Here is a 15,773-nt window from a genome sequence, read left to right on the forward strand (position 1 = left end):
ATAAAGTAATGTCTAAAAAGAAAATTTTAAGTTAGGAATTCCGTGCTACTTACAAAATCCTTAATTGTTTTCATTAGCACCACTCCCCTAAGTTGGTTCATGTCTGGTATTGTGTCCCCAACAAAGTGCTGGTATCTAATAGACGCCAAAGCCGGGAAATGTCAAAGGAAATGCTCCAACGTCTCATCATCTTCCACGCATGCCCTAAACATGCTATCACTTGCCGCACCGACTTTACACAAGTGAGCTCGTAGTGAGCTATGTGTCCCGTTATGATACCAATAGCTATACTGACCTCCTTCTTACTTCCTTTCAGTAATAGCCTCGTCTTCTCACGATCTGGATCCCCCATAGGATTTTCGCCATCCTACCGACCGTTTTACTGTTCCATAATGTTGCATGCGCATTCGTCGCCCACTCCCTTAACTCGGATTGCGTCGACCCGAAAGGCTTCGGGTTAACCAAGTTTATTGAAGGCAGTCCTTTGGCCTTTACAGCCAAATCGTTTGCCCTTTTATTTCACCTTACTCCGTTATGGCCCGGCACCCAAACAATGCGGATTTTGCCATCCTCCGAGAAGGCGTTAATCTCCTTCTTACACAGTCCTTTGGCCTTCACCGCCAAATCGTCTGCCCTTTCATTTCCCCCTACTTCGTTATGGCCCGGCACTCAAACGATGCGGATTTTGCCATTCTCAGAGAAGGCGTTAATCTCCTTCTTACACTGCAAGACTGTTGGTGACCTTACCGTCCTGGTTGTTATTGCCCTTAGGGCAATTTTACTGTCGGTAAAGATGTTCTACACTCGACGTCCTCGCCCTAGAACCACACCACTTCAAGCATTCCGTGATCGCCCGGATCTCCGCCTGCAGGACCGTATTATGGTGAGACGGTCTAAAACAGATCTTAGTCCCTGGGTTCTCAATGTAGACCCCAGGTCCACTCTGTCCTTTGATCCATCCGTGTAACATAATTGATCCATCCGTGTAACATGATCTTCCAGATGACAATACTAGGATTCAAGACTGTACCGATGGCAGCAGTACCTCGCACTCGACTTCTCTTCCTTCCTTATTTCCTATCGTCGCCTCGATTATACCGCGATGGTATGAGCTGATCCCATCCTCAATCCATTCTCCCATCGTCTTAAGTCTCATAGCCGCACACGTAATCTCTATGTCAATGGGTCGGATATCTAGAATAGTCTCCAGTGCCCTAGTGGGCGTGGTCTTCATCGCTCCGCCTATGCCAAGACAACATGTTCTCTGAACCTGTTGTATGGTCCTTATGTTGCACTTTTTCTCCATAGCAGTCCACCAAACTACTGAGGCGTCTATTCACGCTCCTGTAGAGCCAGTGGACTATCCTCGGATTCAGGCCCCATTTCGAGCCTATGGCCCGTCTACATAGTGCCCAACATCTGTGAGCCTTCTCAGTACGGTCCTGAATGTGACACCTCCAATTCAGTTTCCTGTCCAAGATCACGCCTAAGTATTTGACCTTGTTAGATATCGAAATCGTCTTGTTAAGGAAACGTGGTGCGTTAATTTGACCCACCTTCGTCTTCCTCGTTGATTGTCCGCAACTGCCGTTGCAGCTACCTTGTTTGGGCATTCCATTATCCACAACATGTGAAGGCGCCCGGTAGCTCGCAGTTAAGCTTCTCGTGACAGCCATGAACACACACAGATTAATGTTCCAGCCTGTGTGATGCTCACAGCTATCCCGTGCCAGGGTACCATATGGTATAGCAGCCATGTAAAAACTTCTCAACGTCCCATTGGGGCCGGGTATAAAAAGGAGGTCCCTTATCATAGTGCTTAAACTAGAATCGGGCAGCACTCATTGATATGAGAGAAGTTTGTTCCTGTATCCCTACCTTATGCTTAACCTAAAAAATCCTTCTCCTATCCGTAAGAATCTCTTATCCCTATATTATTCTAAACTTTTTCCTCTCCGTATCTTAAATGTAGTCCATCTCTATCCTTACGCTCATCATATTCATATCATATCATATCATCATATACCCACTTTTTTCTTTCTATTATGCCTTTACCTATCCCTATCCTTATCTCTATTCCAACTCATATCTTTCTAACCCCTATGCCCTCCCTATCCTTCCCTACCCATCCATATCCATCCATATTCCATCCCTATCCTGCCCCTATCCCATCCCAATCGCATCGCATCCCAATCCTATCCCTATTTCATCCCTCTCCCTATCCCTCTCCCTACCACTATCCCATCCCTATCCCATCCCCATTCTTATCACTATCCCTATCCCTATCGCTATCCCCATCCCTATCCGTATCCCTATCCCCATCCCTATCCGTATCCCTATCTCTATCCCTATCCCTATCCCTATCCCTATCCCTATCCCTATCCCTATCCCTATCCCTATCCCTATCCCTATCCCTATCCCTATCCCTATCCCTATCCCTATCCCTATCCCTATCCCTATCCCTATCCCTATCCCTATCCCTATCCCTATCCCTATCCCTATCCCTATCCCTATCCCTATCCCTATCCCTATCCCTATCCCTATCCCTATCCCTATCCCTATCCCTATCCCTATCCCTATCCCTATCCCTATCCCTATCCCTATCCCTATCCCTATCCCTATCCCTATCCCTATCCCTATCCCTATCCCTATCCCTATCCCTATCCCTATCCCTATCCCTATCCCTATCCCTATCCCTATCCCTATCCCTATCCCTATCCCTATCCCTATCCCTATCCCTATCCCTATTCCTATCCCTATCCCTATCCCTATCCCTATCCCTATCCCTATCCCTATCCCTATCCCTATCCCTATCCCTATCCCTATCCCTATCCCTATCCCTATCCCTATCCCTATCCCTGTCCCTATCCCTATCCCTATCCCTATCCCTGTCCCTATCTCTATCCCTATCTCTTTCCCTATCCCTATCTCTATCCCTATCCCTATCTCTATCTCTATCTCTATCCCTACCCCTATCTCTATCCCTATCCCATCCCTATCCCATCCCTATCCCATCCCTATCCCATCCCTATCCCATCCCTATCCCATCCCTATCCCATCCCTATCCCGTCCCTATCCCATCCCTATCCCATCCCTATCCCATCCCTATCCCATCCCTATCCCATCCCTATCCCATCCCTATCCCATCCCTATCCCATCCCTATCCCATCCCTATCCCATCCCTATCCCATCCCTATCCCATCCCTATCCCATCCCTATCCCATCCCTATCCCATCCCTATCCCATCCCTATCCCATCCCTATCCCATCCCTATCCCATCCCTATCCCATCCCTATCCCATCCCTATCCCATCCCTATCCCATCCCTATCCCATCCCTATCCCATCCCTATCCCATCCCTATCCCATCCCTATCCCATCCCCATCCCATCCCTATCTCATTCCTGTCTCATCCCTATCCCATTCCTATCCCATTCCTATCCCATACCTACCCCATCCCTATACCTATCCCATCCCTATCCCTATCCCATCCCTATCCCTACCTCTATCCCTATCCCTATGCCATCCCTATCCCACCCCTATCCCATCCCTATCCCATCTTTATCCTTAGCCTAGCCATATTCTATCGCTATCCCTATCCATATCGTACGCATACTTTGCCACCATTTTTCCTTTCCCAAAACCAATTTTACCTCTGCCCCTACTGTCTCCTAAACCGATTCTATCTTTATTATTACCTGATGCTTATCATATCCTACACCGATTTATTTCTGTCCTAGATTACCCATATCCTATCCTTATTTTATATGGAACCAATGCCTATATCTATCCCTATTCTATACCTCTTTGTCACTATTTTTTCCCATCCCATTCCTATTTATATCCTATTTCTATATCATTCCTATCATATCCTTTCTCAATCTTAGGAGTATTCAATCCCTATTTTACTCTCTTTCCGAACCCTATGCTCTATTATCTCCATCCTATCCCTTTGTCGTCACTTAACGCCATCCTATTTTTGTACGCACGTCTTTTGAATTGCTGTTACAATTGTAGTACATCTAATTCCATTTGCTTCTTTCCAATATCATGGATTATTCTTCATCCGCTCAGAATGCCTTGTGAAGCTCTACGTTGAACTTATGTGAGCTTTTTGTTGCACAAGATAATTCCATAGCATGGGATAATTTTCAGAAAACCCTTACAAGATCACTATCATCATACATGGTTTTTATGAAAGCGGTGTAATGATGTTAATTCCCCGTAGCATGATCATCATTGGATCTTGGCACAGCATGTTTTCATTTCCTTTCGTTCGTTCATCATTCTTCTCTGGCATTAGAGCAGGGAATTTTTGTTTTTAAATGGGGGAATGCCACAATAATTTTGTGCTTTAGCCAGGGCGGATGCCAGTACTTAATGTTGTTGTAGTTGTTGTAAATTACATGGGCACAGGTGTAAAACTTATAAGACCGGATGACGAATAAATGGGAATACATTCGCACTTCACATAACCCCATCTGTGTGAAGTGGAGTGAGTGGGGACGCAATAAAAAACCTTTTCTGAACAGTGTTGCCAATGTTTGGGCGTTTCATGTGCCATTTTGGTAGACTTTTTCTTTTGCAGTGGAAAGAAACACAAAATATTAAATCAGCGCAATATGGGACTCAGATGAGAGTTAGTTGGGAGTAGATTACGACCCGAAAGTGAGTATAACTTTCGGGAGCAGGAGTATATAAGGGCTCCCGTCTCCCAAACCAGGCCATAGCAATATGGGGCTGTAATGAAAGGTACGAATCTAAAATCCGCTTTCGGAGCCAAGACTGAGTGGGCCGCCTTTTGTTCCTTTTACAGAAAAAGCCGATGCGGCGGTGCGGACATGGCTTAGCTGGTTTTCTATGAAAATTAACTTATGAAGAAGTTTTGTAAAATATCCAATTTCGACGCAATTCTTTACAAAATCAAATTTTACAATTTTTGTTTGTTTCTCTTTCGAGACGAGCTCACTGATCGGAGATGCAAATGGAAAAGAAAAGCCAAGGATAGCAACACACACCAACCACTGTGGGACGTGTTTCGTCTTTGGTTAGAAAACTTTTCAACCATTTTAGGTGTGATGGCTTCAAGGGCCTTGCGTTGGTATGTTGTATTTGAATCGTATTAATAGCGAAAACGCATCTATGATACAATAACCACGCTCGACAACCCTATCTATTAGCTGTACTTTTTCCCAATGCATGTATTTTTGTGTAATGACGTATGAATGTCTGTCATTACACAAAAATACATGCATTGGGAAAAAGTACAGCTAATAGACAGGGTTGTCGAGCGTGGTTATTGTATCATAGATGCGTTTTCGCTATTAATACAAGGGCCTTACGTTGGTATGTTGTATTTGAATCGTATTAATAGCGAAAACGCATCTATGATACAATACCACATAAACCACGCTCGACAACCCTGTCTATTAGCTGTACTTTTTCCCAATGCATGTATGTTTGTGTAATGACGTATGAATGTCTGTCATTACACAAAACTACATGCATTGGGAAAAAGTACAGCTAATAGACAGGATTGTCGAGCGTGGTTTATGTGGTATTGTATCATAGATGCGTTTTCGCTATTAATACGATTCAAATACAACATACCAACGCACGGCCCTTGAAGCCATCACACCTAATATGGTTGAAAAGTCTTCTAACCAAAGACGAAACGTGTCCCATAGTGGTTGGTGTGGCTTGGCTTTCCTTTTCCATTTGCAACTCCGATCATTGAGCTCGCCTCGAAAGAGAAACAAACAAAAATTGTTAAATTTAATGATCTTCGCGCTAACTTGAAAAATTAAATCAAATTTTGTAAAAAATTTCTCTGGCCATCAGGTTTTGTTGAAATTTTTGATGACAATTAAGTTTCAAACAAATTTCCGATGAAAATCGCGTTTGGAAAATTTCGTTTACGATATTTTCCATTTGGAACTCAAATTTCGACCATTTGGCAACACTGTTTACACGCGTTTAGGCTGTGGTTGTTGTGCCAGAGCTAAAACGTACGTGCTGGACATCTGGAACTGCGGTTGTCTTGCGATCGGTGTGATCAGATCGTTTTGCTGCACGCATTGGGGTTTAATGTTTTTCTTCTTCTTCTTCTGTTGGTTTTTCCTGCTTGCACGCTATTAATCTGTCTTCTCCAAAATGACCGGAATAGAGAAATGTGCTCTTCTTTAGATTGTCGATTGTCGGATGATGGTGGCGGCGGCGTTGTTGTTGTTGTTGGCTGATGGCTGCCTCCAGTCATTATCCCAGAATTTGTCCAGTACTCTATCTGTTAAGCGATGCGGCCGACCCCTTCTTAAAGATTTTACAGTGTTTTGTTGTTTGTTAACTTCTTTAACATCTTCCCCTGGTTTTCATTCATTGAAAACTTGTATTTTATGATGTCCGAGCGGAAATTGAGTTGTTGCCAATGTTGGGAGTATCTTTTTCTTATTTTCCTGTTTCTTTTATGTGGTTATTGTGATACCTACTACCGTGGTGGTAGGTAGCACAAGTATGTTGCACTTGTGCATATACTCAAGAGCGGGGAGCCACAGAGTGGCTTGTACATGAAACGATTAATTATTTATTATTATTAAATGGCATTCTGCAACATTTTATTATTTTTTTGTGCTATCCTATTTTTGCAGATACTGCCACAGTTCATCTTCAACAGTCGTGATCCCATTGTCATGGGTGTTATGGTGGAAAATGGTATTGTTAAGGTTGGAACACCTATATGCGTGCCCAGCAAAGAAGTAAGTATTTGGATTTTATTAAATAAATGCAATTTAGATTACTGTAACTTGAAAGAGTTATGACATCACTAAGCCTTCAACGATTATTTTCGAATCCCCTATACCTGTACTGATGCTTTACCAGTCTGGATATACAGTGCATAGACATACCTTTTTTTGACCCTTAATCAGTCTATGTTTCACTCCCATGATCGATTTTCAATATGACTTTTGATTCTTAAACATGCAGCAAAATCAAAAATCTATCAAGGCTGAATATTTTCTATGTGGATTTCTGGTATACGGAAAGTTGTTTAGTAGGGAAACACTGAAACTAATCTTAGATGCAGATTGGGGGATCTGTCACACAATGTCTTGAGTATGTGTGAGGAAATTGTGACAGAGTCAAGAATTTAAATTGTAAAGCTGGCAAAAGATCTTGGGCACTGACTTCTAATATCAGTGCGAATTATGAATCGATCTATAAACTGATATAGCTCCCATACAAACTGATCCCGGATCTGACTTCTTGTTAGAGCTGACCATTGATAATTTTCGATATTTTTGATGATAAATATCGATAATATCGTTAATTTCCCATCACCTATATATCAAACAAAAATCAGAAGTAAAAATCTGGAGATCGATTTATATAGAAGCAATATCAATGCGCGGACCGAATAAAACCAAATTTAATAAAGTCGGTGGGAATTCATAAGAAATATCATTGAGCAAAATTTTAGCCCAATCGGATGAAAATCGCATACTTTTCATTTGAATCCCATATTGTCATGATCGTTCAAAAAACCTATTTTAGGGCGTTTTGGGGTTGGGGTGGCCCCCCGGTTGCTTGGACCCAATTTTTAATATGAAATTCGTACTCTACTTCTGAATACCTTTCATTTGAGTCCCATATTGTCCCGATCGGTCCACTTTTATTGTTGGGTCGTACTTTTGTGGTAAGGGGAAGGGTCCGCCCCCCTTCCGATATCAAAAAATTATATAGCCTATGTCTCCTTCCAGACCAACCCAAACAATCTGTGAAAATTTCAAGGTAACCGGTTCAGCCGTTTTTGAGTCTATACGGAACAAACAAACAAACAAACGAACACAAATTCAATTTTATATATAAAATAGGTCCCTTAAATATCGATTCACCGATATAACTCCTTGAGGACATAGAGGCCTTAACTAATTCCCGATTTGATTGTTGTAAAATAATTCAAATACGCACTGAGTTGAATTAAAGGCAAATTTTTTGGCAATATTCATGGTAAGGTGGGTACCCAAGATTCAGCCGGGCTGAACTTGGCACGTTTTTTCTTAAACTTGGGGAAGGAGGAGATCCTCTCTTATGAAGGGGGCGAAAAAAGCACTTTCATACTATTTTGTACTTTATGTTACCTTTATCTCTGAGAAGGCTCAAAGATGTTGGGCATTATGTAGATGGGCCGTAGGCTCGAAATTGGGCCTTAATCCGAGGATAGTCCACTGGCTCTACAGGAGCGTGATTAGAGCAATGCTTACATACGCCTCAGTAGTTTGGTGGAGAACAAGTGCAACAAAAGAACCATACAACAAGTTCAGAGAACATGTTGTCTTGGCATAGGCAGAGTGATGAGGACCACGCCCACTATCCGACCCATTGACATACAGATTAAGTGTGAGGCAGCCACTGCGGCTATGAGACTTAAGGCGGTGGAAGAATGAATTGAGAATGGAAGCAGCTCATACTATCGCGGTATAATCGAGACGACGATAGGAAACCTGGAAGGAAGGGAAAAGGTTTCCGATCGAATATCTGAGATGAATCTTGAAGTCGAGTGCGAGGCACTGCTTCCATCGGCACAGTCTTGGATTGTCCTAACCCTAGTATTGCCATCTGAAAGATCATGTTACACGGATGGATCAAGGCTAGGAGACAAAGTGGGCCTGGGGGTTTACATTGAGAACTCAGGGACTGAGATGTGTTTTAGACTGCCTGACCAAAATACGGTCCTGCAGGCAGAGATCCGGGCGATCACGAAATGCCTGAAGTGGTGCGGTGCTAACGCGAGGACGTCGAGTGTGGAACATCTTTTGGGACAGTAAAATTGCCATAAGGGCAAAAACAACCAGGACGGTAAGGTCACGAACAGTCTTGCAGTGTAAGAAGGAGATTAATGCCTTCTCTGAGAATGGCAAAATCCGCATTGTTTGGGTGCCGGGCCATAACGGAGTAAGGTGAAATAAAAGGGCAGACGATTTGGCGATGAAGGCCAGAGGCGATGAAGGCCGTCAATAAACTTGGTTAACCCGTAGCCTTTCGGGTCGGCGCTATCCGAGTTAAGAGAATGGGCGTCGAATGCGCATGCAACGAATGCGAGGAACAGCGAAACGGTCGGTAGGACGGAGAAAATACTATGGGGGGATCCAGAACGTGAGAAGACGAGGCTATTACTGAAAGGAAGCAAGAAGGAGCTCAGCATAGCTAGAGGACTATGAGCTCACTTATGTAAAATCGGTGCGGCAAGTGATAGCATGTGTAGGACATGCGGGGAAGATGATAAGACGTTGGAGCATTTCCTTTGTCATTGCCCGGGTTTCGCGTCTAACAGATACAGGCACTTAGGTGGAGACACAATACCAGACATGAACCAACTTAGGGGAGTGGTATTGAAAACAATTAAGGATTTTGAAAGTAGCACGAAATTCCTAACTTAAAATTTTCTTTTTAGAGGTTACTTTATATTGGTTGCCCAAAAAGTAATTGCGGATTTTTTAAAAGAAAGTAAATGCATTTTTAATAAAACTTAGAATGAACTTTAATCAAATATACCCTTTTTACACTTTTTTTCTAGCAAGCAAGCTAAAAGTAACAGCTGATAACTGACAGAAGAAAGAATGCTATTACAGAGTCACAAGCTGTGAGAAAATTTGTCAGAGCCGACTATATGAAAAATCCGCAATTACTTTTTGGGCAACCCAATAGTTTGTAGAGCGCACAACAAGCCGATTACTGGCTTAGGTGTATGTCCATAGTGGCATGGGGCGGATTAATATCTGCACCCTATTTTCAACCTAACCTATCTTTAAGTACGAATCTCTAAAAATCATTTACTTACTCAATGTGAAATTTCGTGCTTAATTCTTAAAAAATGGTACGAAATTCAGTACTTTTAGGTACGTTTTAGCACCAATTTCGAAAAATCTATCCAAAATCTCGCCAATTTGGATCAAAGAACGCGCCCCTTTCTAGATTTCGGTGTCAAAATTGCAAATTTTGCCCATGAACATTCTACTAAGATACAGGGGCAAACTTCTCACATATCAATGAGTGCAGTCCGATTCACGTTTTAAGCTCAATGATAAGGGGCCTCCTTTTTATAGCCGAGTCCGAATGGTGTGCCGCAGTGCGACACCTCTTTGGAGAGAAGTTTTACATGGCATAGTACCTCACAAATGTTGCCAGCATTAGGAGGGGAAAAATCACCGGTAAATTTTTTTTCTGATGGTCTCGCCGGGATTTGAACCCAGGCGTTCAGCGTCATAGGCGGACATGCTAATTTCTGCGCTACGGTGGCTTTCAGTTTTCGATGCGCCGCCACTTTTATCTTGTTTGCCGAATTTCAGTTCATACAAAAAAAAAGAGTACTTGTAACACATTTGGTACCTTTTGTGGTACCTAAACAGTACTATTTCCAAACAAAAATGTTAAATTTCGTGCTTTATTCTTAAAAAAAAAGTATGAAATTCAGTACTTTTAGGTACGTTTTAGCACCAATTTCGAAAAATCCATCCAAAATCTCGCCAATTTAGACCAAAGGTGGCGCCCCTTTCAAAAGTTGGAAATATAAGTCAGTAAAACAACTTGGAATATAGATTTTGATGTGCTGCCACTTTTATCTTGTTTGCCCAATTTCAGTTCATACAACAAAGAGTACTTGTAACACATTTGGTACCTTTTGTGGTACCTAAACAGTACTATTTTCAAACAAAAATGTTAAATTTCGTGCTTTATTCTTAAAAAAAAGTACGAAATTCAGTACTTTTAGGTACGTTTTAGCACAAATTTCGAAAAATCCATCCTAAATCTCGCCTTTTTAGACCAAAGGTGGCGCCCCTTTCAAAAGTTGGAAACATTAGTCAGTAAAACAACTTGGAATATAGATTTTGATGTGCTGCCACTTTTATCTTGTTTGCCCAATTTCAGTTCATACAACAAAGAGTACTTGTAACACATTTGGTACCTTTTGTGGTACCTAAGCAGTACGATTTCCAAAAAAAAAAAATTTAAATTTCGTGCTTTATTCTTAAAAATTGGTACGAAATTCAGTACTTTTAGGTACGTTTTAGCACCAATTTCGAAAAATCCATCCAAAATCTCGCCAATTTAGACCAAAGGTGGCGCCCCTTTCAAAAGTTGGAAATATAAGTCAGTAAAACAACTTGGAATATAGATTTTGATGTGCTGCCACTTTTATCTTGTTTGCCCAATTTCAGTTCATACAACAAAGAGTACTTGTAACACATTTGGTACCTTTTGTGGTACCTAAACAGTACTATTTTCAAACAAAAATGTTAAATTTCGTGCTTTATTCTTAAAAAAAAAGTACGAAATTCAGTACTTTTAGGTACGTTTTAGCACAAATTTCGAAAAATCCATCCTAAATCTCGCCTTTTTAGACCAAAGGTGGCGCCCCTTTCAAAAGTTGGAAACATTAGTCAGTAAAACAACTTGGAATATAGATTTTGATGTGCTGCCACTTTTATCTTGTTTGCCCAATTTCAGTTCATACAACAAAGAGTACTTGTAACACATTTGGTACCTTTTGTGGTACCTAAGCAGTACGATTTCCAAAAAAAAAAAATTTAAATTTCGTGCTTTATTCTTAAAAATTGGTACGAAATTCAGTACTTTTAGGTACGTTTTAGCACCAATTCCGAAAAATTCATCCAATATCTCGCCAATTTAGACCAAAGTTGGCGCCCCTTTCAAAAGTTGGAAATATTATTCAGTAAAACAACTTGGAATATAGATTTTGATGTGCTGCCACTTTTATCTTGTTTGCCCAATTTCAGTTCATACATCAAAGAGTACTTGTAACACATTTGGTACCTATTGTGGTACCAAAGCAGTACGATTTCCAAAAAAAAAATTTAAATTTCGTGCTTTATTCTTAAAAAATGTTACGAAATTCAGTACTTTTAGGTACGTTTTAGCACCAATTTCGAAAAATCCATCTAAAATCTCGCCAATTTAGACCAAAGGTGGCGCCCCTTTCAAAAGTTGGAAACATCAGTCAGTAAAACAACTTGGAATATAGATTTTGATGTGCTGCCACAATATCAATGGCTTGGAATTATTTTGCCATGGGCTTCCCCCCAGCATTTTCTTGTGTATATTGTTAATCTTCCAATGATAATGCTTGCATATACAATTGATTTATATTTACCTTTGATTGATTTGAATTTTCTTTTTTTTTTAACTAAATGAAATTATTGTTCCTAATCTTCCCTTCCAACAACTTTATTGCGTTGTTCAAAGCTAGACATCGAACAACAATGGTCTTGTCTGTCTCAACTGAGTTTCGATAGAAAATTAATCACTTTTACATTTGCAGATATATCAACTATTTTTATGGGTCTCTCTCTCGCTCCCTCTCTCTCTCTTTCTACCTCTGTGACAGACAGTTAGAGGAGAGTCTCAGCCAAAGAGTCTCATTAAACTTGCCCACAAATTGATATTTGTAAGTGATACAAAGAAGCCAATATTGATTCAGGTGTTATAAATATCTACTCACTCACTTACTATGCCATCTACACAAGCCTAAGTAAGTGTAAATTTAAGTAATCTTATGTCTATATTTGCCCATGGCCTATGATTGATATGATGGTGGGGATGTAGAGAGCAATAGGTAGTCAGTCTCCTCCCCAACTGAAGGCCCCAAGACTTCCTCGCTAATGGATCACACAATTCTCTGCGTTTGTTCAATGGCAATGCAGTTTATTTAAATTGTGCAATCAATTGTCTTGGGAAGAGTCTCTTTTGCTACCCCACCTCACCCCTCCAATTTTTGTGCATAGCAAATTGAGCAATAAATCAATGAAGGGGTAAGGATCGATGGGTTTTGTCTGTCCGACGATCAGTTTTATTGCTACTCGTCGTTATGTTGGCCCACGGGCGGAACTTGGATTTTAACTATGCATGATGGATGTCACTTCCTTTGTGGTGTCTATTGGACGAGTGTATGAGCATGATTGCCTAGTTGTGTTGGTTGCTTTTTTTTTTAGCAAATATGAAAACAATGAAGTCAATGACTTGGATATCCCATGCATTTGCTTCGAGGGTTACTGCAAACATTTTAGGGAAATATTTGCTGTGTTTTATTTAAATGTTATGTAGTGGAAATCAATATTTATCGGTTACAATAATCTGTTATCGATAACCAATGTTATCGATATCGATAACACTGGAATTCCATCTAGTTTGAATTCTTCTTCTATGCATTTTTTCAACACGTCACCATAGAAGGAATAGGGGGGAAGGAAATCTGTCCGTCCGTTGCACAGTGGGATATAATCGAAAAAAACAAGTAAAAAAATCTGGAATTTGAGAACGGGTAGAGATAGGTTAGGTTGTAAAGAGGATGCGAATAGTAATGCCACTATGGACATACACCAATGCCAGTCTCCTCAGTTCTCATGTGGACCACCTCACGCGGAGACACGCTACAGTCTTTAAAAATAGAGATATTGAGCTGAAACTTTAAACAGATTCTTTTTTTTTGTCTATAAGCAGGTTAATTTCGAAGATGGGCTATATCATATAGCCTCCATATAGACCGATCCGCCGATTTTGGGTCTTGGGTCCATAGAAGCTACATTTATTATCCGATTTTGCTGAAACTTCGGACAGTGAGTTGTGTTAGGCCGTTCGACATCCTACTTCAATTTGGCCCAGATCGGTCCAGATTTGGATATAGCTGCCAAATAGACCGATCTCTCGATATAAGGTTTTGGAGCCATAAAAGGCGCATTTATTATCCGATTTTGCTGAAATTTGGAACAGTGAGTTGTGTAGGCCCTTCGACATTCTTCTTCAATTTGGCCCAGATCGGTCCAGATTTGGATTTAGCTGCCATATAGACCAATCTCTCGATTTAAGGTTTTGGGGCCATAAAGGGCTCATTTATTGTCCTATTTTGCCAAAATTAAGGACAGTGAGTTGTGTTAGACCCTTCGACATCCTTCTTCAATTTGGCTCAGATCGGTCCAGATTTGAATATAGCTGCCATATAGACCGATCTCTCGATTTAAGGTTTTTGGGTTCATAAAGGGTGCATTAATTGTCCGATTTTGCCAAAATTGGGGACAGTGAGTTATGTTAGGCCACTCGACATTGTTCTTCAATTTGGCCCAGATCGGTCCAGATTTGAATATAGCTGCCATATAGACCGATCTCTCGATTTAAGGTTTTGGAGCCAAAAGGGGCGCATTTATAGTCCGATTTTGCCAAAATTTGGGACATTGAGTTGTGTTAGGCCACTCGACATCTTTCTTCAATTTGGCCCAGATCGGTCCAGATTTAGATATAGCTGCCATATAGACCGATCTCTCGATTTAAGGTTTTTGGGGCCAAAAGGGGCGCATTTATAGTCCGATTTTGCCAAAATTTGGGACAGTGAGTTGTGTTAGGCCCTTCGAAATCCTTCTTCAATTTGGCCCAGATCGGTCCAGATTTGAATATAGCTGCCATATAGACCGATCTGCCGATTTAAGGTTTTGGGGCCATAAAGGGCTCATTTATTGTCCGATTTTGCCAAAATTTGGGACATTGAATTGTGTTAGGCGACTTGACATCTTTCTTCAACTTGGCCCAGATCGGTCCAGATTTGGATATAGCTGCCATATAGACCGTTCTCTCGATGTAAGGTTTTTGGGGCCATAAAGGGCGCATTAATTTTCCGATTTTGCCAAAATTGGGGACAGTGAGTTGTGTTAGGCCCTTTCGACATTCTTCTTCAATTTAGCCCAGATCGGTCCAGATTTGGATATAGCTGCCATATAGACCGATCCGCCGATTTAGGGGTTTAGGCCCTTAAAAGCCACTTTTATTATCCGATTTTGCTTAAATTTGGGACAGTGAGTTGTGTTAGGCCCTTCGACATCCTTCTTCAATTTGGACCAGATCGGTCTAGATTTGGATATAGCTGCCATATAGACCGATCCGCCGATTTAGGGGTTTAGGCCCTTAAAAGCCACTTTTATTATCCGATTTTGCTTAAATTTGGGACAGTGAGTTGTGTTAGGCCCTTCGACATCCTTCTTCAATTTGGACCAGATCGGTCTAGATTTGGATATAGCTGCTATATAGGCCGATCCGCCGATTTAGGGTTTTAGGCCCATAAAAGGCGCATTTATTGTCCGATGTCGCCGAAATTTTGGACAGTGCGTTAAGTTAAGCCCCTCGACATACTTCTGCAATATGGCTCAGATCGCTCCAGATTTGGATTTAGCTGCCATATAGACCGATCCGCCGATTTAGGGCTTAGGCCCATAAAAGCCACATTTATTATCAAATTTTGCTGAAATTTGGGACAATGAGTTGTGTTAGGCCTTTCAACATATTTCTGCAATTTGGCTTAGATCGGCCTAGATTTGGATATAGCTGTCATATACCCCGACCTCCCGATCTAAGGTTTTGGGGCCATAAAAGGCTCATTTATTGTCCGATTTTGCCGAATTTTGAGATAGTGAGTTGTGTTAAGCTCTTCGCCATTTTTCTGCAACTTGGCCCAAATCAGTCCAGATTTGGATATAGCTGTCATATAGGCCGATATCTCGATTTCAAGTCTTGACTCCATAAAAGGCGCATTTATAATCCGATTTCACTGAAGTTTTACACAGTGACTTATGCAAGGCTTTTCGACATCCGTGTAGTATAAAGTTGAGATCAGTTTATTTTTAGATAAATCTACTAAAAAGACCAATATTTTGGTAAACACAATTGAACAATGACTTGTACTTATTAGTATTTGGTTCTAATCGAAACATATTTCGAT

At 41.1% G+C, this 15,773-nt stretch overlaps 1 protein-coding gene across 1 annotated transcript in view; it reads left to right on the forward strand.

Moving 5' to 3' along the window:
* Window positions 1–15,773, forward strand: part of LOC106089354 (eukaryotic translation initiation factor 5B) — a 94,903-nt gene that overhangs the window by 47,694 nt on the left and 31,436 nt on the right. Inside the window, exon 7 of the mRNA XM_059371063.1 lies at window positions 6,643–6,750. Coding sequence (XP_059227046.1) covers window positions 6,643–6,750 — 108 coding nt within the window. The remainder of the gene's footprint in view (window positions 1–6,642; window positions 6,751–15,773) is intronic.

Source organism: Stomoxys calcitrans, chromosome 1, assembly GCF_963082655.1.
Source record: "Stomoxys calcitrans chromosome 1, idStoCalc2.1, whole genome shotgun sequence".
In the NCBI taxonomy this organism is placed as follows: domain Eukaryota; kingdom Metazoa; phylum Arthropoda; class Insecta; order Diptera; family Muscidae; genus Stomoxys; species Stomoxys calcitrans.